The sequence below is a fragment of the Cyprinus carpio genome, chromosome A17 (genome assembly GCF_018340385.1).
Source record: "Cyprinus carpio isolate SPL01 chromosome A17, ASM1834038v1, whole genome shotgun sequence".
Lineage (NCBI taxonomy): Eukaryota > Metazoa > Chordata > Actinopteri > Cypriniformes > Cyprinidae > Cyprinus > Cyprinus carpio.
In genome coordinates this window covers 3144365-3168172 of record NC_056588.1, presented here as the reverse complement: position 1 = coordinate 3168172, position 23808 = coordinate 3144365, and the positions used below count along the sequence as shown (strand labels likewise).

The following is a 23808-nucleotide window of genomic DNA, read 5'->3' as shown; positions in this document are numbered from 1 at the left end:
AACAAATTATTGCAAAAAGCTGGGACAATTAATTTGACATTTTACTGAAATTGTTATTATAATGTTGTTATCTTAGTTTGTCAGGAGTGAGGTTTGAACCCACAAGGACTTTTGTCCATTGGATCTTAAAACACCTTAACCACTTGGCCATCCTGGTCACAAAACAAACCATAAACCCTCCACAGTCCACTACTTGCCTGGTGTCATCTGATTGGTAGTTCATACTTTTTTTTTTTTACAAGGAATAGGCTTTTTAGTGACATTCTAAAAACCACCACTCTCAGGTTTTTGATTTTTTTATAAAAAGAATGTAAGAATAACCTTTTTTTAAATACAACTTGCAATGGAAAATTTTGCATTTTGACTGTATAAGACTAATGGTCCTCAGTCTTGTGTGGATACTGTGCACTCCCCAAATATCTCTCTCTCTCTCTCTCTCTCTCTCTCTCTCTCTCTCTCTCTCTCTCTGCCACTCACTCAGACTCTGATTCTCTCACTCAGCATCTTCTCATCCAGACAGGGAGTTTTTGCTGACAAGGAAACAAGCTTTTGCATCTTAGTCCAACTTTCAGTTTTCATGGATCTGAATCACTCCTCTCTTCATTGTCCAGTATCCCTTTGAAGATTAAAGCACAAGCCTGAAGACAGGACATCTCTTGAGTTGGATCTTTGTACTGGCTTTGTTTGCTGCTTTTGAGAGGCGTTTTCTCTACTTCACATTTGCAAATGACCTCTTAAGTTATTGGACATGCTGTAGGAGTATTTGGATCCACTTTCAAAGCCGAGATGATGTGCTAACTGTGCAAACACCAGGAGTGGAAATCCTTTAGGATGAAAATCTTAAACAAGCCCAGCAGTCTGAAGATAATGGCTATGGTGAGATCTTCACTGCAGAAAGTGATGCTTTTTCTACAACACATCCAAAGAATGGCTGTCACGTCACCCCGTTATCAGAAACTGTGCAAGGTAAAAGAGTGTTTAAATGACTTTGTTTACTATGAAGATCTGTTGATGAATGTGTGTGCATTTGGGCTCACAGATTCTCAGTCTTTTAGAGGGTTCGGTAGCATCACAAGAAATGAAAAGTGCATTAACCAAGTTTTAATATACAGTGATATTGCCAACAGATGCATCTGTTTTTTACAGTTCATTGACTGACTTTATCAGGAATCTTGTCCAGAAAGCCACAGTTGTTTATTCTCTAACAGGTATTGTATTTTTTTCATGAATTATGCAGAAATTTGCATCTCAAATTTAAATTTAATCTCTCTAAAAATCCAGGTCTCTACCAGGAGTGGGGTTTGAACCCACGAGGACATTTGTCCATTGGATCTTAAGTCCAACGCCTTAACCACTCGGCCATCCTGGTTACAGTTTAGCTCAGGTTAAAGGACTTTATGGGTTGAATCTAATCAGTTATCAGTAAGATATTCATCATTCTCTCCCTCACATTGACATACTGACAGTGTCACTACCTGTTTGCACATTCGCCTCTTGCACTTTCCTGTGTATCTTAATATTTAAGACTACAGTATACTTTCATGCACATTATGTTCTATTCTATATTTAAATCTACAGTATCCATCTTTTTTATATTTTATTCTTATATTTTTATTGTTTACTTTTATTTCATTCTTTCATACCTATATTTATGTATATTTTCACCTGTGTTGTATTCTTTAATAATTGCACTGTCCATTGAGTGGACCTTACTCACATTTCATTGCTGGTTATAAATGCTCTATATAATCGTGTGTGTGACAAATAAAAATCTTGAATCTAAACTCTGCAGGGCTCTGGCCCACCAGGAATTGAGTTTGAGACCCCTGATATAAAGTCTCATCAATTACACAGAGATTAGTGCATCAGTGATATTATATACATGTTTGGCTCCTCTGAACAACACTGATAAGTCAGCACTGTTTCTCATAATGCCATCTCATCACAACAACCCAGCATTACTTCTGACTACTCTTCACAGAGAAGATTACTTAATTTCATTGAAAATTTGTTGAAATCTACCAGGAGTGGGGTTCGAACCCACAAGGACATTTGTCCATTGGATCTTAAGTCCAACACCTTAACCGCTCGGCCATCCTGATGATGCTTATGAACCGATATTTTGTTCCTTTATGAGATAGATAAGATTTTCTAGACTAAAATCAAACACACTTTTACTGCTTATCTGAAAGATGTTCTAAGCCAAGTTTCAGGAGCCTTTTTAGAGATTTGGTTTGTGACAAAAAAAAAAAAAGTAGGCTTGTTCCCATTTAAGAATATTAGATTTATACTTTATAAAGCTGCTGCTTGTGTTAAAAGTTAAAATTTTGCATACGTTGTCTGCACAAGGAATTTATCTTATGTATTTCATTAATTAAATAATGAAATATTTCAATAATTAATTTCGTATTTCGACAGGAACCTATGCAGACAGTTTTGATTGCTTACTATCTAAAGCAGGGGTGTCCTGGAGGACCGGAGCCCTGCACAGTTTTGTTCCAGTCCTGCTCCAACACACATACCACATAGTTTTCAAATAAGCCTGAAGGATTTGATTAGTTGGATCAGGTGTGTTTAATTAGGGTTGAATCTATACTCTGCAGGGCTCAAATTGAGTTTGACACCCCTGATCTAAAGTCTTATAAATAACACAGAGATTAGTGCATCAGTGATATTATATACATGTTTGGCTCCTCTGAACAACACTGATAAGTCAGCACTGTTTTTCATAATGCCATCTCATCACAACCCAGCATTACTTCTGACTATTCTTCACAGAAAAGATTACTTAATTTCATTGAAAATTATTCGAACCCACGAGGACATCCAACACCTTAACCCCGCGGCCATCCTGGTCACACTTGCACTAGTTCCTCTGAGTCTTTTCTTCTATTGTTTCAAGAAGACTGTTGTTCACAGAGAGATTATGCACAAACTGCAGCTGGCACCATATCTATGAGATGGCAAGAACATTAATGCACTGACATTTATAAACTTCTTCTTAATGTCTTCCTCACCACAAGTGTGCCAGTCTCGGATTTCTCTGACTAAAAGCAACCTTTATTGCTTATCTCAAAGATGCCAAGTTTCACAACTCTTTTGAAAGACTAAGGAATTGTTATATTTATTAGGTACGTCTCTAAAAGCATTTGAAACGCTTTTACAAACATTTTAACTGAGCCCTATAGTATGGTCTCCATTTGGAATAAAATGGATTAAGGATGAACAAATAAAAATAAGAAATAGGAATAAAAGAAATAAGTTCGTTCTTAAACTGCTGGAACTGTCTTGCCTGTTAAAGGGGTCATGAATTGAGAAATCAACTTTTACTTGAGCTTTTGATATATAAGAGGTCATCTTACTAAAAGAATATCCTGTAAGTTTCAGAACTGAAAACATCCTTGTTTCTGAAATAAAAGCTTTTATTGACACCAGGCCCAGTGAACGCCAGATCCTGGAATGTGCCTACCTATGATGTAATACAGAGGTTAAACACCGCCTCCACAGAAGAATATCAATGCCCAAGCTCCGCCCACTGATCCGCGCATGACATAGTAGGGAAATAAAATGAGTGTCGCTAAACAGGATTGAGCCACCAAGCAGTAAACATGCCGTTTAAGGTTGCAGAATATTGTACAGTGCCTGGTTGTGGAAGAACACAGTCGCTGCATTACCTTCCTTCATATTCAAATATTAGGAATGCGTGGTTGAACTTTATTTTTTAATGAAGTTTCAGCTCATGTGAGTAAAACATTGAGCATACGTTTGTTCACTTCATTTCACCGCGGATTTCTTTGTAAACAAGACAAATGTCGACACTGGATTTGCAGAGAGACTGAGAGTAAAAAGCAATGCTGTGCTGTCTATTTTTGATCTGACAGGAATGGTGCAGCACACTTATGTGAGTAAAAAATATTTGTACTATGTGTCACTATTGCTTTGCTAGAGATCGCTTGATGTGTCCTGATTATGTGTACGCGTCTAACCAAAGTCACAGAAGGCTCCAATATTGAAGGATGCAGCATTGTCAAACAAACACACAGAAAGTTAGTTTACTATACAAAACTATTATCCAATCACAGCAGTAGGCGTTTACTTCCAAATCTTCAATGCGGCACACCCATAAAAACACAGCATTTCTTGAGCCGGTGTTACACCTTATTCTGTGACCACCGAATTATATGACCTTAGTAGGCGCTGTAGTGAGGGTAGGTTTAGGATAAGGATTGGGTTTAGGACTATGAGTAGGTTGGATTAGCTCAATACACCGCCTACTATAGTCACATAATTCTATGCAACACTTGCCTTAAAACCAGGGTAGAAAATGGCCCATTACTCAGACAACAAATGAAAAGCCAGTTCATGACCCCTTTAAATCTCACGAACGAGAATTAATATAATTTAAAAGCTCTGGATATTATATTATACATTTTCATGTTTTCAAGCACATGCTCTCTTGGTTGAACAACAAGTATAGGCAGTCTATAAAGGCTATATTACAGTAATGGTACACTGACATGGAACTTCCAGTTCAGGAAGTGTTGATTCAGTAGCTCTGTTGGATTTGAAGTTGATAAGAGTCATAAGAGTCATTATGACTCTTATCATAAGAGTCATTTGTTTGTGAATCGGACCACACAGATCATGCTGTCTTTGTGTTTTTATTATAGTGCTTTTATCTCTAGGCTGCATTAAGTTATAATAAAAGAACTGGATCGAGGGTAATACATTATTAGCTTTCAAATATTAACAAATGATTTTTTTTACAGTTATATTAATTAACTATCTTTCCACATACAATATGTAATACAGTTCTTCAGTTTATTGTCCTAACACCAGAAAGAGACTTTTATGTTTTGATCCAAGTGCAAAAGTGATCGAAGGGGAGGTTCGGGTTCATGAATTTCACATCAGAATTGCTGGAAAATCCGTAATTTGCTGTGTCATTGTACTTATAAATAACTTGGTGAATGCTGTAATATGAAATTGTTGACACTGAAAATCGCAGTGTATTTTTTTTGTCTGATTAGTTTTTTTATACTTGTGAAAATTTGTACAACCTTATTAAGGCATAGATCTGATCAAGCTCTTTTATGTTTTTAGCATCGTTGGCAGTAATAATGATGGCAAGTGTCATTTTCCTTCATCTTTCCCAAGTCCTCTTGTTAGCAGAACACATATTATGCATTCCAGCATAATAAGCAAAGACTGTCTGTTATGTCTCTGTTTGATGACTTTGCTTGGCTGTATATCATCACTTTGGCTCTAAACGAGTGAGGTACATTTTTCTGATATAAACCAATCAGTCATTATGTCTGTGGAGGCTTTAAGGAAACTGTCACCATAAATTGAAGTTTTATGGGTAGGAATTACAGCAGACTGTTGAAGGCAGGTGAGGTGTGTGCAATTTGAGGTTATACATAGCCTACTTTATTTTGTAAGTAGGTAAGTGTTCTGTCAACCACAAATGTGTTTTGGAACCTGATTGTTAGTCATGCATTTTCCAGATTTTTTGACCCTGCATTAATGGAATAGTTCACCCAAAAATGAAAATTTGCTAAAAACTTACTTACATTCAGGCCATCTAAGTTTGAGTAAGTCTGACTTTGTTTCTTTATGGGAAGAGATTTGGAGAAATGTAGCATTAACACCACTTGCTCACCGATGGATCCTCTGCAGTGAATGGGTGCCGTCAGAATGAGAGTCCAAACAGCTGATAAAAACATCACAATAATCCATAAGTAATCCACACCTCTCCAGTCCAGTCTTGTGAGATGAAAAGCTGCATGTTTAATGAACAAATGTAATAAACAAATGGACTCTCATTTTGACGGTACCCATTCACTACAGAGGACCCATTGACGATTGATGTAATGCTAAATTTCCCCAAATCTGTTCCGATGAAGAAACAAACTCATCTATATCTTGGATGGCCTGAGGGTGAGTACATTTTCAGGAAATGTACATTTCTGGGTGGACTATTCCTTTAAATACTTATAGAGGCAGAATGATTTTCTCTTCATTTTAGTCCTATTTATAGGCCACACAGACCAAGGGGACGATCTCTTAATCAGAGTCTATTGAGATTAGTTTGAATTGGTGCAATTTCAGCTTCTGCATGCTGTTATTTCTCCTCAGGACATTCAGACAGATGTTGATACCCAGACTGATCTTTCTAAAAGGGCTCTGGGGGGTCAGATCCCGAATACCATGGCACAAGAACTTGATAAGTTTGGAGATCTGGACCACATTCATATAGCCTCGAGAAGGTTTGTACAATATATCCAGCAATATAAACAAACGGAAACCTCCAATGTCCTGAACTTTCCTTCAAACTGCCATGTTCTTTCAGAGAGTGTTTCGAGGCCGGTGCGGAGAAATGGACAGGACTCATAACCATCCTTGAAGAGCTTTGGTTCTGGGTGAAGCTGAAGGATGAGGAGCTGACAAGGCAGAGGCCAGTGGGAGAGGATGTACATACTTTACTGCAGAAACAAGGCTACTGTACGGTCAGTCACGCTGTGTGTGTGCGTGTTCACAGGTTAAACTAAGAAAAGGCATCTCGGATTTTAAGGACCATTAAACCTCATGAGAGCTAAACACTTACAGTCCATTTTGAGTAATGTATTCATATTTTTTTATACATGATGTCTTATAATTTTCCACTTTGTACCCAGCACCTCCTCCTGTGCATAAACAGGCATCTTGCAGTCCTTTGATAATATAGACTTTTCTACTTTAATAAAAAGATACAATACAAAATAATTAAACCCCTTGATTACTGTTCCTCAAACAGAAGCTGTGATATTTTGTTTGTTATTGCTCTGCTGAATTATTGATGTCCTTTAAATGCACAACACTATTTATCGTTGCCGTTTTTTGAATTTACTGCATTAAAACATTGCATTGTTTACATCAGTTGCAATAAGTCTGTCTTGACAAACAGACCTCACATAATAATAGCAGTAAACAACATTATAAAGTAGCTTTATATATAGTGGTGATTAAATAGTATTTTACAGTAAAGTACCTCATTTATTCCACATATAAATTTTTTATATGCTTATTAGAGTCTGCGGCTCATTATTGCATGTGGTTTGTTGGTGGTATTATATTGCTTTATAAGTTAAAAACCATACAGGATTAATCAAAAGTTATTTCTTCTGATATTGACATCAAAACATATTCCCTCTGGTACAATTTTTTTTTTTTCTCAGTTTGTCACATTCAGCTCAGCTGATGTTTGGGTTTATACATTGCTTTCTGATTGCTTTTCGACTAATTATATCTCCAATTTCACCACTTCTACATTGTCTGGAATGAGATGTAATGACTGCTAGCTTTATCTCTGTGATTTAGTTTATAAGTCACACCTCTGCATCTTTAATGTATTGTTTGACACAGGCCTTGCACAGTGAGATGAGTGGACGGAGACAGAATATGAATCAGACATGTCTGTCTCTGGCTGTTCAACCTACAACAATGGAAGTCCTGAGCAATATAGAGACGGCTTCAGGTGAGAGACTGTTTTTGTCAGTTTGCGACCTCCCAGAGGAATATTTTATTATAGAGGTTTCTCTTTCATGGTACAGGAATTCTCAGTTATGTTTCATATAAGTATCAACATACTTATAAAGCAAAGCTCAGATAATTTGGTCTTGGGAGAATTGGATAAGAAAAAAAGAGTTCATACTGAAATCTTTTGATTGCAGGCTTTGATGTCTTGGCGATTCTCAACACAGTATGAAACATTGTTAAGATTCCTTCTGAAACTCTGGAGGGGCCTGATGTGAGATTTATGGGGTGTTTTTCTCGGGAGAAACATCTGAGAAGCAGGAGACTTTAACAAAATTAGTTCTATTACTGCGTAGGAGAGATAATTCACATATTAAAGAGGTCTTGTTTGAGATTTTTCTTTTATACAGGCATGTGTTTTTTAAACAAAAAAGTGTTTTATACAACATGAAATGCACAACGTTTTATATTTATATACACTACCATTTAAAAACTTTGAGGTCAGTAATTTCTTATTTAAAATTTTGAATAATTAAATGTTAAAGCTAAATTTTCAGCAGCCATTCAATCATACCATTCAAAATGTTTTAATGTTTATGAAAGAAGTCTCTTATTTACTTACCAAGATTACATTATATATTCAAAGACACAGTAAAAACAGTAATATTGTGAAATATTATTACAATTTAAAATAACTATTTTTACTTCAGTATTTTTTAGAATGGATTTCTGTGATGCAAAACTGAATTTTCAGCATCATTACGCCAGTTGTCAGTGTCACATGATCCTTCAGAAATCATTCTGATATGCTAATTTGCTGCTGAAGAAATATTTTTTATTATCAGTGTTGAAAATAGTTGTGCTGCTAATATTTATTTTTGTGAAAATCATGATATATATTTCTTCAGGATTTTTACTTGTCTTTATTGTCACTTTTGATCAATTTAATGCATTTTTACTGAATAAAAGTATTAATTTATTAAAAAAATAATCCTACTGACCTTAAACCTTTGAATGGTAGCATACATCAAAATAACACAAACTGTCCTCTGTTGAACACACTTTGTTGCAGTGATAGATTTCACCTATCAGTCTGGTTTTGTCCTCAATTGTCTGTTTCTATTAAAGATGCCACCATGTGTCAGATTTTATGTGTATTGTCTTTCTGATGTAAATGATCATCTCCTGGATTCAAACACTAATTTTTTATCACACCTTTCATTTCTGGAGGTCATAGTTTTAGTCTATAGCATCGTTGCTGCTTGATTTGTGTCTGAAATGGCTCAGTGGACACAATAAACCTTACAGGACACAAAGTGAAAAGTGACAGAGTGCTGAAGGGGCCAGATGTAAATCTGAGCTGGATTTATAGCAGCTGATCACAGAGGAAATAAGTAAAGAATGGTAAAGAGACATGGTAAGTGCTGGACCACTGTAATATGGTTAGGACTAGGACTCTTAACTACTAAAATATTCAGTCCTGGAAAACCCAGTCTACATGCTTACGTACAAGGAGTCTTAGTACATTGAAGCTACTCAATTAAATAATTTATCTAACTATCCAGTTATAATATTTATAATTAAAATTTAATAATTTATAAATCAGAACCACAGTTTTATAACACAAATGAGTAATCACAGTCAAGTTGAAATAATCAAACTACAACATAAATTTACTCTAAATATAACTAACTATAGTAGTCCTAACTAAATTTTCAAAACAGAATCGATATGCCCCTTAGGCCAAACTTTTTGAAATATGTTCATTGACAAGAACCGTCCAAATAAACTGATTTAGAAAGAACTGAACTTTCCAAAGCTACATATGAGACAATAGTAAGTTTAAGATGAACCGACTCACTAAACTGAATCTGAATTTTCAAAGGTATGAGAGAGTAAGAATCATTTAGAACGAACCGATTCACTTCTGGACTTTCCACAACTATTTATGAGAGAAAATCATTTAGGCAGAATGAATCAGACTTTCCACAGCTGCTTATGAGAGAGAAGCTTTAATCACTGCAATGAATCGTACTTTTCAAAGCTACATATGATAAACAGGATCCTTTTGTACGAATCGATTTACTAAAAAGAATCAGAATTATGAACCGAGTGTTTGTTTACCTCAGATTGCCCAGAGAAGTTGTGTGAAATACAAAAGTGACATCTTCCAGACGTCAGTTTTACATACATTTTAAATCATAAGCTTCTTAAAGACATCTTCTAAACATCTATTTGACATCTAATAGTCCTATAGATATACTGCAGATAAGCCAACAATCGAAAAAAATTCATCTTGCAGATGTAAATGCAGATGTCAAATAGATGTCTCCATGATGTGCATGTCCTGTTAAGGACCCCAAGGTCGCTAAAAAAGTGCTACATTGGGGTTAAATAATCACTTTAAAATAAGATGATGACTTAGAACATCTCGTTTGAGGTCATTTGACTGATGCTGTCTTTAACTTTCAGCACTGACCGTCCAGGAGGAGAAGATTCGTCAGCTGGCTCAAGCGGTTCAGGACCAGGCCTTTGAGGTCCAGCAGCACTGGGAGCGGTTCAGTGCTCAGGCCGCCAGCTGGCAGCACGAGGTTGACTGGGCTCTGGGGAAACTTCAGGATCTCCAACAAGCCATGAACCAACTGGACCTCGGCCTGGCTGAGATGGAGAATGAGAGCTGGCACTCTGAGGAACACAGCATGGCCAACTATGTGCTGGAGAATGTGGAAAGTATCGTGAGTTCAAATAAAAAATACAATAGTTAATACAATTACTAAAAGTAACTAATAATGAGCAATTCATTTGTTACAGTATTTATTAATCAGGTCCAATAAATATTGTAACATTACTTTTTTGGGGTTTTAATAATGTATTAGTAAATAAATATTGAAATTTACATTTAGTAATGATCAGTAATTAAAATGAACCAAAAATAATAATAACAATAATAATTTTTAATGCCTGATTTCAATTTAAGCCTAAAAATATAAGCCAAATTTTGTGTCTTTTTTGTTTTGTTTTAGGAACTTTTTTTTAATTATTATTATTTTTATTATAAACTCTGTTATTATTTGTTTTTTATGACATGCTTTACTGCTCAACAATTAGGTATATAATAAGCATCTATTTGAGAATATTAATTATTACTATTAGTTTTCTACCATTGTTTTTGAGAGAAGAGAGAAAATTTACTCTAGTACTACAGATTTCAGTGTGTTCACTCTCTAGTCTTCACTTTATTCCAGTTTGACCTCCATAGACTTAAAACTGTATTATACACTTTGATATGTGACAGAAAGCTCATCCCTCATGTCTTATGTGATGATCAAATATGAAATTTTCTTTGTAATTTTAGCCTTAAATAGAATAAGGCAGATCTAGTGAAAGATCAGACTCAGATTTGACTGTACAAGGGCAGTTCAATAAATATGTCAGCAAGCCGTCTCATGTGAGTAAATGAATTTGTTTGATTGAACGGTTCCACCAGGTCAGATTAGGTAAAGGACTGCATGCACACAAGGCCATCAGACCATGCCGCCGATTGCTCATACAACTTTGAACATCAGGGTCAAGATGAAGTTGCATTGGTTAAACTCTGAGATGTGCAGAGTTTAATACATCCGAAATACATTGCAGACTCTTTAAGCTGTATGCATCCATGATAATGCTAAATGTAAATAAATGTACTCATATGAAAGTAATCATTTAATCAACCTCAGGTTTTAAAGATGTAGATGACTTTGTTTCTCCATCTGAACAGATTTGAGAAATTTAACATAACATCAAGCTCACCAATTGATCCTCTGGAGTGAATGGGTGCCGTTAGAATGAGAGTCCTAACAGCTGATTAAAACATCACAATAATCCACATATAATCCACACCACTCCAGTCCATCAATTAAGGCTACATGTTTGTAATAAACATGTCCATCATTAAGAAGTTTTTAACTTTAAGCTGTTGCTTCTGGTTAAAATAAGACTCCTCTATCCAAAATATTGCTTTCTCCAGTGGAAAAGTCATCTCGTCTGAATCAGGAGAGAAATATGCACAGATCAAGCACCTTCAACAAGCAAAAACAGTTCAAGATAGCTTTAATGTGAGAGGACAACAGGTGATGGACTTTTTCACTGGAGGAAGCATTATTTAAAGTTAGAGGTTTAAGATAAAGTTTAAGGTTTAAAGTTAAAATGCCTTAATGTTGGATTTGTTTCTTACTCTTAGCTTTCCACTTAAACATTAATTGATGGACTGGAGTGGTGTGGAATACTTGTGGATTATTGTGATGTTTTTATCAGCTGTTTGGAGGATCCATTGGTGAGCAAGGGATGTAATGGTGAATTACTCCAAATGAAGAAACAAACTCATCTACATCTTGGATAGCCTGAGGATGAGTACATTTTCAGCACTTTTTATTTTTGAGTAAACTATGACTTTAATTCTGTCATTTGCTTATTGAAGGTCAAAGTTTTTGATTATTTTACACTTCAGGTTTAGAATATTTCTTACTAGCCCACATAATAGCTATAAAGATGCCAATTTGTGCCACATGGGCAACAGATCATTTAAGCCGGCTGGCATCACACTCTAAAATACTCATAAGATGCTTTCAAACCCCAGCGTTGACTTTGAAGAATCGATTATTTTTAATCATGCATAAGGATCACTGAAACCACACGGAGTCCAGTTTGTTTTTGATTGCTCCTTTATCCCGTAGCTTGATGAGTGTGTGACTGTCATGTTCCTGAGGATCCTGTGGGCAGAAATATTGACTCTACGTATCGATCTGGGCAGCTGGAGAACATAGATAATTAAGCTGCTACCTGCCCAATGACACTCTTGGGCCTTATTTCACCAACACCTCATCAAACCACAGACAGGCTGCTGCTAACTCATTTTTGGAGCTCGAACAACAACATTTTCCATCCCAAGTGAGCATCTTTGGTTTTCATGCAAGAGTTATATTAATGTAACTGAAAGAGTTGCACCATTTGTGCTTCTGGGATGTGGCATTGTCTGTCACACAAGATGAAAAGGGCACTCATTATATTTTGGCAGAGATGTGTCTCCACAGACTCTTGAAGGCAGTCGTGTTGGATAATGAGCATCTGGTCATTTCTGAAGTGAAGTACCAGCGACTATTTTCTCATATTCTCAGAACAATGTCTTTATTTTTCTCCAGACTGCCCCCTGCTTAGTCGTCTCATAGGATGAAAAAGCCTTTAAAGCACTGTAATTTCCCTCTGATCTGAGCTACCATTATGTCTCTATTGGAGGGGTATGTTTCGATCAGCGCATTATGATCTGATAGCACAGTCAGATGTTAAGGCATCATTTTTTTATCATGCCATCTGGTGTAGTCATAATCTTTCAATCTTGATTGTTTGAGAATATTTTTCTTTTTCAAAATCTTATCAGGGGATTGTGGGTAATCAGCACCAGCAGTTGCAATGCTCTCAAACGGATAAGAGACATTTCTCCCATGACTTCTTGTCTGGTAGGTTGGGCAAACGTTTTTTATGCATTCATCAGTATTCCCATAGTCATAGAAAATATTTTTAATTCTAAAATGTTGATTTTTAGCCCTGTGAATTAATTAAAAGTAACTTCTGTAGTGAATACACTACCATTCAAATGTTTGGGGTTGGTTAGATTTTTCCTTCAGTACTTTTATATAGCAAGGATGCAATAAAATTGATCAAAAGTTACAGTAAAGATATTTTTAATGTTTCAAAAGATTTCTATTTCAAATAAATGCTGTTTTTTCACAAAAATATTAAGCAGCACAACTGTTTTCAGCTTTGATAATAATAAGAAATGTTTCTTGAACAGCAAATCAGTATATTAGAATGATTTCTGGAGGATCATGTGACTCTGAAGACTGGAGTAATGATGCTGAAAATTCAACTTTGATCACAGGAATAAATTATATTTGAAAATATACTTTAATTACTAATAATATTTCCCAAAACAATTATTTCTACTGTATTTTTGGTCAAATGAATGAACATAAGAGATTTCTTTCAAAACAATAAAAGATCCCAAGCCTTTGAATGGTAATGTACATTTGTTTAGCTATACTTAATCGGCTAGAAATTGCTCTTTTGTTCTGCAATTTCCCATGAAAATATGTATTCAGTCAGTTGAAACATCTGAAAAAGTTCTGAAAAATCACTGGTCAAAAAGTGGGGAAACTGATTTGTCACAAATACTTTTTCATTTGTTCCACTATACAACAAAAACTGTATTGTGTGAAAGTTATTCAAATGTCATGACTTTATCTTTGAAACCTTCTGTCTCTCAACCAGTTTCCGTTCAGTTCCCTTGGCAAAGAGCTGTTTTTCATAACGGCATCCCTTATTATATCAAGTGAGTTTTGTTTCACATGTTCTCATCTCTGCTATGACACATCATGCACTTCTTGTGATTTCCCATGTGCTCAATTTTGCATCAGAATGAAGTGATTCAACAAATTTTCATCTATTTGTAGTCACCCTTACTAAAATGTATTACAATAATTTCCTTCAGAAATCATTCTAGTATGCTGATTATTATTATTACAAATGATGAGAGCAGTTGTGCCGCTTAATATTTTTTTAATTCTTTGATGAACAGAAAGTTCAAAACGACAGCATTTATTTGAAATAGATTTTTTTTCAACATTATAAATGTCTTTAATGTCACTTTTGATCAATTTAATGCATCCTTACAGAATAAAAGGATTGATTTCTTACAAAAAAGGCTCCTTCAAACTCTCCAAATCTTTCTGGCAGTTTTATTCATCCTCTTGACAGACACCAAAATACATTTTCCATTAAGGTGAACTGATGTTTAATTATTATTAATTATCTTTCAGTCATGAGCAGCAGACCACCTCGTGGGATCATCCAAAGATGACACAGCTATTTCAGTCAATGGGTTTGTTCTTGTTCTGGTCAATCAAACTGTCAAGTGTTCTGTCTTTCTCTCTGTGTATTTCACTAAACATTCAAAATGTGCAATATGCATGCTTTCTTACATTTTCCTCATCATTTGAACTTGAGAACTGGACTTTTCTTATTAGTAATATTCACATCCAGCCTTTATGTTTTACCCTCGATATGCAGCTGATCTGAGCCATGTGCGTTTCTCTGCTTACCGCACAGCGATGAAGAGCCGCCGGCTACAGAAAGCCCTCTGCTGTGAGTGATAACTTATCATTTAAGTCTTACATTTCTTACTTTCCTAATAAAAACAGTTGCATGGTTCTTCTGTCAGGGATTTTGTCCTAAATACCATATTTGTTTGGACATTTATCATTGCATTGCAAATTACTGTGAATGTGGAAAAACCCTTCATCACTTCTCACTCGAAATGACTTTTGGAAGTAAACAGATTACTGCAGAGGACAAATACAATTTTAACCAAGCAATCTTGAGCTCTATCTGCTAATTTTGTCAGGATGTTTCTGGTACACTAACTATGAGCCTTTGATCTGCAGTAGGAGTTTTGAGAGCATTAGAGCCGGCAAGCCACCCGCTGACAACATTAGTTCAGTACAAGCTGTGCAGAAATACCCGGATGGTGTTTTTGGTTACAGACAGCAGCTGATTTTTGCTTCATATCTTCGGATGTGAGTGATGCTGAGAAAGTGTAGTTGTTGAAACTTATAATTGGTTGCAAATCTGATGAATGCTGATGAGAAATAGAATTTTTTGCTGCCTTTTCAGTACGGCATTTTCATTACACACCAACGGATGAGTTACGCTCTGGTGACTTTCATTAAAATGCGCTGAATGGAATTCATTGTGGAGGCAGAAATGAGTGGAGATGGAATCTGTCTGTCTGTTTCAGTGGACCTTTTGGAGCTCAGCATCGCCCAGAGTGTCTTTGATCAACACAAACTTGTGCATAATGGGCAGCTACTGGAGATTCCTAGCATCATAAACTGTCTGTGCACAATCTACCGTGAACTTCAGCAGGTGCATCCGGATCTGGTTAATGTGCCTTTGTGTGTGGATCTGTGTCTCAACTGGCTGCTAAAAGTCTATGACAGGTCTGTATGGGTTTTATCTTTACTACAGTGGCCCTTAAGCATATTTAGACCCTTAAAGGAATAGTTTTTTGAAAATGTATTTACCCTCAGACCATCCTAGATGTAGATGACTTTGATTTTCGGAACAGATTTGGAGAAATTTAACATTACATCACTTTTATTCACCGGTGGATGCACTGCAGTGAATGGGTGCCATCAGAATGAGAGTCCAAACAGCTGATAAAAACATCACAATAATCCACAAGTAATCCACACCACTCCATTCCAGTCTTGTGAGATGAAAAACTGCATGTTTAATAAACATATTAAAAAACAAATGTAATAAACAAATGGACTCTCATTCTGATGGCACCCATTCACTGCAGAGGGTCCATTGGTGAGCAAGTGATGAAATGCTAAATTACTCCAAATGAAGAAACAAACTCATTTACATCTTGGGTGGGCTGAGGATGAATACATTTCCATCAGTTTTTCATTTTTTGGGTAAACTATTCAACGCTTAAACCTGCATTCAATAACTAAATATTAGGCATTTATTAAATAATATTGAAAGAAAGAAAGTGGCATTTATTTCCCAGCATAATCACACACGCAAAAATTGCTTTAAAATGATAAAAAAAAGATATACTGTTTAAAATAAAGATAAAAAATGCCACTTTTGTCCGTTTTGTCCATAGGAAAAAAAAACATATCTTAGTTTAATATTTTTTATAATGCAATGATGTGTATATACAATTTTAAATCTGAATAAATTGTCCAATGCTTTTTAGTGCCACTAAAAGTGTCTCATGACCTCTAAACTATTCCATTCAATCTCCTCTCTAATGGTTGTTCTCATACATATTTGATGTAATGCTTTTTGTTAATTTCTTTTGCAGTCCTAAAGCAATATTTCTATTTTTGCCAAGAGGACAAGCTGACACAAAACTGATTTGTAAAGGCATAACCAGTGTTATTCCCCAAGATAATATATAATAAGCAATTTCGCCGTTGCATCAGTGTAAGTGTAGCCAGAAGGTTGAGGCAGAATTTCATGTGTTTATTGCTGCAACTAACATGCCTGTTTTGTTTGCACAACAAATGTTTTTTAAAGCAAATAGCAAAGTAAATGACATAGAAAAGTATTTTAATATCAAAAACCCTGTTCAGATTGAATTGATACTTGGCCACACCTCACGTCATTTTCTCACTTTCTCACTTTTTTATTTATTTTTTTAATAGTGACAGAAGTGGAAAAGTTCAAGTGTTGTCCATGAAGATTGGCTTGTTTTCTCTTTCAAAAGGACCTCTAAAGGATAAGTACAAATGCAAGTACTTTGAAACTGAATATATGTGGCATAAAATATTCTATCCTGCTCTCAATTTATAAGTTAATTAAATAATGTTGTGAAACCCTGGCTTCTTTCCTTCGCTTTAATGTCTGTGCACAATTTCACTGCAACCTTTGATTTCACTGTCTCAGACCTACTGGGAATTGAATGCAACACTGTCCTTGCTGTGGCTCCTACAAGGACGTTTATAAATTGGATCTTAAGTCTAAAATCACATCCTGTGATGTTCTTTGAGTTTCGCTCCTGCTGTCCTCCACAGATCTGTTCGCTGAGGTGGCCGGCGCTGCAGGCATCTGTAACCAGAGGCAGCTGGCATTACTGCTACACAACAGCATCCAAATCCCACACCAGCTCGGGGAGGCCGCAGCGTTCGGAGGAAGTAACATGGAGCCCAGTGTCCGTAGCTGCTTTCAATATGTGAGTTAACACTACTGTAGGCTATAAAACAAGATAATTAGATATCTCTCTTCATATCTTTGGATCAGGTCAAATGAAGACTTGTCTTCAAGAAGAGTATCCTGACAACTAGTGTTATTTCAGCATTATTTATATACACTGTTATAGTTTTATTAATATTTTGAATTAGATTTTATTTTAATGTTTTCAGTTATCATATTAATTTTAGTTTTGTTGTTGTTGTTGTTGTTGTAATTTTATGTTCTTTTGTTTTGTTAATATGAATTTTTTTTTTTTAATTTAATTATAGCTTTAACATTTAAGTGTTCAAACTTTAATATATTTCAGTAACTTGCTTTGGCATTGAGATTAAATCGAGAATTAAGAGTCAGATTTTTCTATTTATTTAGATAGTTTTATTAATATTTTGAATTAGCTTTTATTTTTATATGATCAGTTATCATTTTAATTTTAGTTTAATTTTTAGTCATTGTACGTCCTGTTGCCATATTTATTCGTTTTTTAAAATTACTATTGAGATTTAATTTACTTCAGTTTTTATTCTGATTTATGTTTTATTTAATTGAAGCTAGTTATTTTACTGCTTCAACCTAAACTTATTTCGTTAAATTGACAAGGCATTGAAATCAAACTGAGGTCAAATGGAGACAAATTAGTCCGATTTGTCTTAGGGAAGGCAAGTTTATTTATATAGCATATTTCATACACAATGGTAATTCAAAGTGCTTTACATCAAAGAAAAGAAAATAATAATAATAATAAAATAATCACAACAATAAAACAAGGAATTTAAAAACTTTGAAAATGATTTAAAAATTGATTTAAGAGGTTTAAATAAATGTTTAATCAATTCTTATGAGAACCAGTGTTATTTTAGTTATTTTAATATTTTTTATAGATTATTATGGGTTCTTTCTGAATTAGCTTTATATTTTCAGTTATCATTATAGTTTAGTTTTTAATGATTTTGTTATGTGCTTTTGTCATTTTTAATAGTTTTTATTAAACATTACTATTTAGGTTTCAGTTATTTTATTTTCCATTTAGTTTTAGATTTTGTTCTGTTTTAGTTTTTATTTACTTTCAGTTATTTTAGTGCTTCAACCTTAACTTATTTCATTAACTTATTTTTGTTGTCTAATATTTGTATTTAATTTGATTATAGCTTTATTTCAATTAGCAAAATGTTTTAATAGTTTTAGATTTATTTAACAAGCTTACTGAGAACAAGTATATCAGTCTCACATTTGAAATATCAACAATTTAAACCGACTTTAAACTCAGATTTGCCAAAAGTGTGCACTTGAAAAATCAGAGATCTCAATATGAACTCAAACATTTCTCATCAGACTCTTACAAGGACAAGAAACATCTGTGCAAATTTTATTATTTTTTTTTCCATTGGACCTCATTAAATGATCAGAATAAAATCTTTACTTTATTTACTGAGGAAGTGTAAAAAAAAAACACCTGCATACATTAAAAAATGACAAGGTTTAACAAAAATTCTGACATGCAAATTAATGAACGGGATTCTATGATACATAATTCAGGTGTGTGAGACATTATGTATTCCTAAAGGGAGCTGCTGAACGCATGCTCAGACTTGTTTATTTGGGGATAGGGGCTTATCATTACACTTCACTGAGTTTTGACATATAAATAAATGATGAGCTCAGTTATAAGAGTGGCAGGCCTGCCTGGGGATTTACATCGCCACTTTCAGACACTTAGCGCTCGGTTCAACAGCTGACGCACAAACTATCAAGAGATAGTTAAATGAAATCCACTTGATTTGTGTGCACGCATTCTCATAATATCACATGATGGAGTGCTTTATGATGTGAACCACATCCGCTGGTGTAATGGAGTATTTATAAATCCGTTCAGCTCTCCTGAAAGCCGCCCTGGACGGAGCCTCCAATACTTCACTGTTTTACTTGGGTCACAGTGGAGCTCTTTTCATTTAATGTTGCATGTAATGAAAGACTCTTGATAGTCCTGCCTTAACTAGCCTGCTGTAATTGATGCATAACAGTGGTAGCAGTTTTAATGTCATGGGGGAGACACAAATGATCACAATTGGCCCCATTTGCTTCACTTCAAAATTGCTAATGGATCCCTTGCCCTCGGGCTAATAAGGTTGTGATGGGATATTATAGTTTTTGGAGTGTAGTTGAATACGCTTCTAAAATGATAAATAGACCATCTGAGTGCTTTTAGACTCAGACAGCTCCATTATAGTGTGTCATGCAGTGCACTGCGGTTATGAATGAATAGTTTGTCTGTCGTCTGGGGTTTCAGGTGGGCCGCGATGATGTCATTGAGGTACAGCAGTTTGTGGACTGGATGCATTTGGAGCCGCAGTCGGTGGTCTGGTTGCCTGTCCTTCATAGAGTCGCCGCTGCAGAAACCGCCAAACATCAGGCCAAATGCAACATCTGTAAAGAGTGTCCCCTGGTGGGCTTCAGGTAAACAAAGTGAAGTAGACAGAAACTCTTAAAATTTCATTTTCTTCAGCAAAGGAGGTGCGCAATCTTCAGACAATGTTGTTTGTCAACCTCAAAATAGCATTTTAGCTATTAATAGCTATTATTATTATTATTATTATTATTATTATTATTATTATTATTATTATTATTAATAATAAATTATACAGTAAAATATACTATTAAAATAATAAAATTATATAAATTATATATTTAATTATAATGTTCATTGTTAAAAAATAATTAAATCACAAATTTCAGGGTTTTAAAATTATGTTTAGACACATACACTATGTGTATAATAATAATAATAATAATAATAATAATAAAAGTAAAAGTGTTGTATTATTGTTTTTATTAATAATGTCTTTATTATTATTATTATTATTAAAGACATTATTAATAAAAACAACAATAAAGACACTTTTACTTTTATTATTATTATTATCATTATATTATTATTATTATTATTATTATTATAATACACATAGTGGAATGTGTCTAAACATAATTTTAAAAACCTGAAATCTGTTATTTCATATATATATTTTTTAAGAATAAACATTATAATTAAATATATAAACAGAGTTGAAATATACAATTCTATAACAAAATATACTGTTAAAATAAATAAATGAATTACAACAACAACGTCAGAATGGGCAACGAGTTTGCAATTTTTCCCATAAATTGAGATGTCATGCATGTCTTATCTAACAGTTCTCAGTCCAGGGAATATGATATTTGTGCATTTGTTTTAAAAATTAAGTAATGGTTCACCAATGTGTATCTTATTTGTGTGGACAGTGTCATAAAAGTCGTCACATTTAATTATATAGCACTTTATACAATACAGATTGTTTTAGATAAGCTTCATAATTACAAACAACAAGAAAATAAAAGCAATGTTGCAAAATTCCTAAATTATGAAATAAATTCAAAGCAAGCTATAAGCAGCACTTCAGAAGACGATAGAATCATTGTTCAACTCATTTTAGTTCAGTGTTGATTCAGTTTAGTTCATTGACAGTGTTGCAAAGTTCATAGCCATTGTTGTGTTAAACATCTGTTAATCCTGTAGGTATCGAAGTCTGAAACACTTCAACTACAACGTGTGTCAGACATGTTTTTTCTCGGGAAGGATTTCCAAGGACTATCATCTCAGCTATCCAATGGTGGAGTACTGCACCCCTGTGAGCATCTGGAAAACGCTTGTGTTTGGTTGTGGTTTCAGATGGTTCATTGTGGCAAATGCTTCAAAAATTAGGGAGGAAATAGTGCACCCTAAATAATTTGAAAAAAAAAAAAAAAAAAAAAAAAAAAAAATATATATATATATATATATATATATATATATATATATATCTATATATATATATATATATATATATATATATATATATATATATATATTAGGGCTGTCAAATGATTAATCACGATTAATCACATCCAAAATAAAAGTTTTGTTTACATAATATATGTGTGTATACTGTGTATATTTATTATGTATATATAAATACACACACATGCTTTTCTAAAAAAAAAATAATAAATATTTTCTAAATAAAAAATACATAATAAATATAATATATAAAATATAAGAATATAAATATATAAATTTATATACATGTAAATATTTTCTAAATATATAATTTATGTGTGTGTATTTATATATACATAATAAATATACCCTGTACACAATACATGTATTATGTAACAAAAAACTTTTATTTTGGATGTGATTAATCGTGATTAATCATTTGACAGCCCTAATATATATATATATATATATATATATATATATATATATATATATATATATATATATATATATATATATATATTAGGGCTATATATAAAATAATTTTTTTTTATATTTTTTTAAATATTATAATTAAATTTAATAACTATAAATTTCATTTAATTACATTTTTGAATATCTCTCTTTCTCTCTATATATATATTTCAAAATAATAATATTATAATATTATATATCTGCTTTATTGTGGGCTTGGGTGTGTGTGCAGGTGCATTAATATTTTCTTTTGTTAGAATTTTTTTTTTTCCAGATTTTTCTAAGCCTAAACGCTCCAGTCCCTGCCACTGTAATTCTTCATGCACAACAGAACATTTCCCTACAGCCTCTCTGTTACAGACAACCTCAGGAGAAGATGTGCGTGACTTCACCAAGGTGCTGAAAAACAAGTTCCGCTCAAAGAAGTACTTCACCAAACACCCTCGGCTCGGCTACCTGCCCGTGCAGACCATCCTGGAGGAAGAGCATTTAGAGACGTGAGTTTTCCTAGTGGAAATATTCAAGATCTTTTTGAGATCTCCAGATTTTTATCGGCCTTTAATTCTTGTTTAAAAAGTGCAAGTATAAAGAGTATTATACTTCATTTATGTATTGGTAATTTGACTACTTCCTGTCATCGCTCAGCCTCATGGGAAACATGTTTGTTAGCTTCTGTTTCGCTGTGACGTTCATTAATTACTAAAGGTCTATTCATGTGTCACTCGAACGCTGGAACAAATAAGAGGCTGTTCGTTCATGTAATTCCAAAGCTGCTGCTTTAACATCAACACGCATATGCTGCTTCCCTCTCGCGGATGTGAATTTAATTACAAAAGCAATCAGGTGTCTGTTTAGTGAGATTGTGGGGGAAATGAAGAGACAGGACATTTATCATGTTCATGGCAGTCTTTAATACTGAAATATACCAACTGTTCTCACTGGCTGTTGCAATGTCAGAGCACAGTCAATAGTAGTTTTATGTTATTACGTGTCCGGATTTATTATGGGAGTGACTGAATATGGGTGTTTTGTCAACTACAGTTGCTTTTGTCCTTTTAAAAATAAAAACAAACATGCTAATTAAAACTCTTTTGCTTTCATTTATTTTTGCAACTTTTTAGATTATTTTCATGTTTTGCAATATTCTGTGTACTGTCCCAGACCCAACTGTTTATGAAAACCCATTATATATATATATATATATTTTTTTAGAAAATATTATTTTAATGGTCTAAACAGTGCAATAATCATACATTTATATTTCTTGGAAGATTTTGTTTTATTTTATTTTGCAAAAATTACTCAGTTATGGTGTCATTTCCATCAGCAATTTTTAATTTAATTTAAGTTTATTATATTTTATTTAATATCTTTTCTTTTCTTTTCTTTTCTTTTCTTTTCTTTTCTTTTCTTTTCTTTTCTTTTCTTTTCTTTTCTTTTCTTTAAAATTACGACTACCTCTCACTTATGGTGTTATTTCCACCACAATCAATTAATTTTTCCCCAAAAAATTATGACTATCCGTCAGTTATGGTGTCATTTTACCACCATCAATAATTTTATTTTATTTTATTTTATTTTATTTTATTTTATTTTATTTTATTTTATTTTATTTTATTTTATTTTATTTATTTATTTATTTATTTTTCATTTCATTTTATTTTATTTTATTTTATTTAACACAAATTTTCCCCCAGTCTAATTTCCACCACAATCAATAATTTTGGCAGTGCTAAAATTCTTCAAAGATTAGTGTACTTGTTTATCAACAAGAAAACAGTGACACTGAAGAACTTGAGATGAAATATGAGACATGATGATGTGAATGGAAATATCACTTGTATGTCACTGAATAAAGCATTTTTTAATGTTATTATTATTTATGTAATAATAGTCTAAAAATGTTTAAAATAATTTTACCACATAATGAATAGTGATTTGAGATGTTGCAAATTATAACTATTCATAATGGTTTAGGGGAAAAGATGTTTTGATTTGATTTCTGGTGATGCATATACACTTTTGGCCCTTTTTAGTAAACAAACTAAAGTAGTGTAGGTGTGAAAAGTTCACAAGGCCATGTAATGCCCATGTGTGATCAGCTCTCATCAGGTTTGTTGACAGCTATGATGTTTTCTCACTCTGCTGTCTGTATGTTTTGCAGCCCCGTTGCATTTGTAAGCATGTGTCCAGAGGAGTATGAGTGAGTATCTGCAGTCTCTCCTCTT

The 23808-nt window shown here is 33.8% G+C and overlaps 1 protein-coding gene and 2 non-coding genes across 3 annotated transcripts; 1 reads left to right on the top strand and 2 right to left on the bottom strand.

Annotated features, from left to right (window-relative positions):
* The first annotated feature begins 520 nt into the window (after window positions 1-520).
* LOC109113051 (utrophin-like) lies at window positions 521-22081 on the top strand. Its single transcript, XM_042773550.1, has 15 exons — window positions 521-966; window positions 6139-6269; window positions 6353-6509; window positions 7405-7516; window positions 9988-10250; window positions 12932-13010; window positions 13822-13882; window positions 14370-14431; window positions 14620-14694; window positions 15347-15548; window positions 16770-16855; window positions 17139-17296; window positions 19601-19767; window positions 20867-20978; window positions 21941-22081. Exons 1-15 carry the CDS (start codon window positions 832-834, stop codon window positions 22079-22081), a joined length of 1941 nt encoding a protein of 646 aa, XP_042629484.1. The 5' UTR covers window positions 521-831.
* On the bottom strand, window positions 1287-1369 carry trnal-uaa. Its single transcript has one exon. It is a non-coding gene; the product is annotated as a tRNA-Leu (tRNA).
* On the bottom strand, window positions 2020-2102 carry trnal-uaa. Its single transcript has one exon. It is a non-coding gene; the product is annotated as a tRNA-Leu (tRNA).
* Window positions 22082-23808: the final 1727 nt, after the last annotated feature.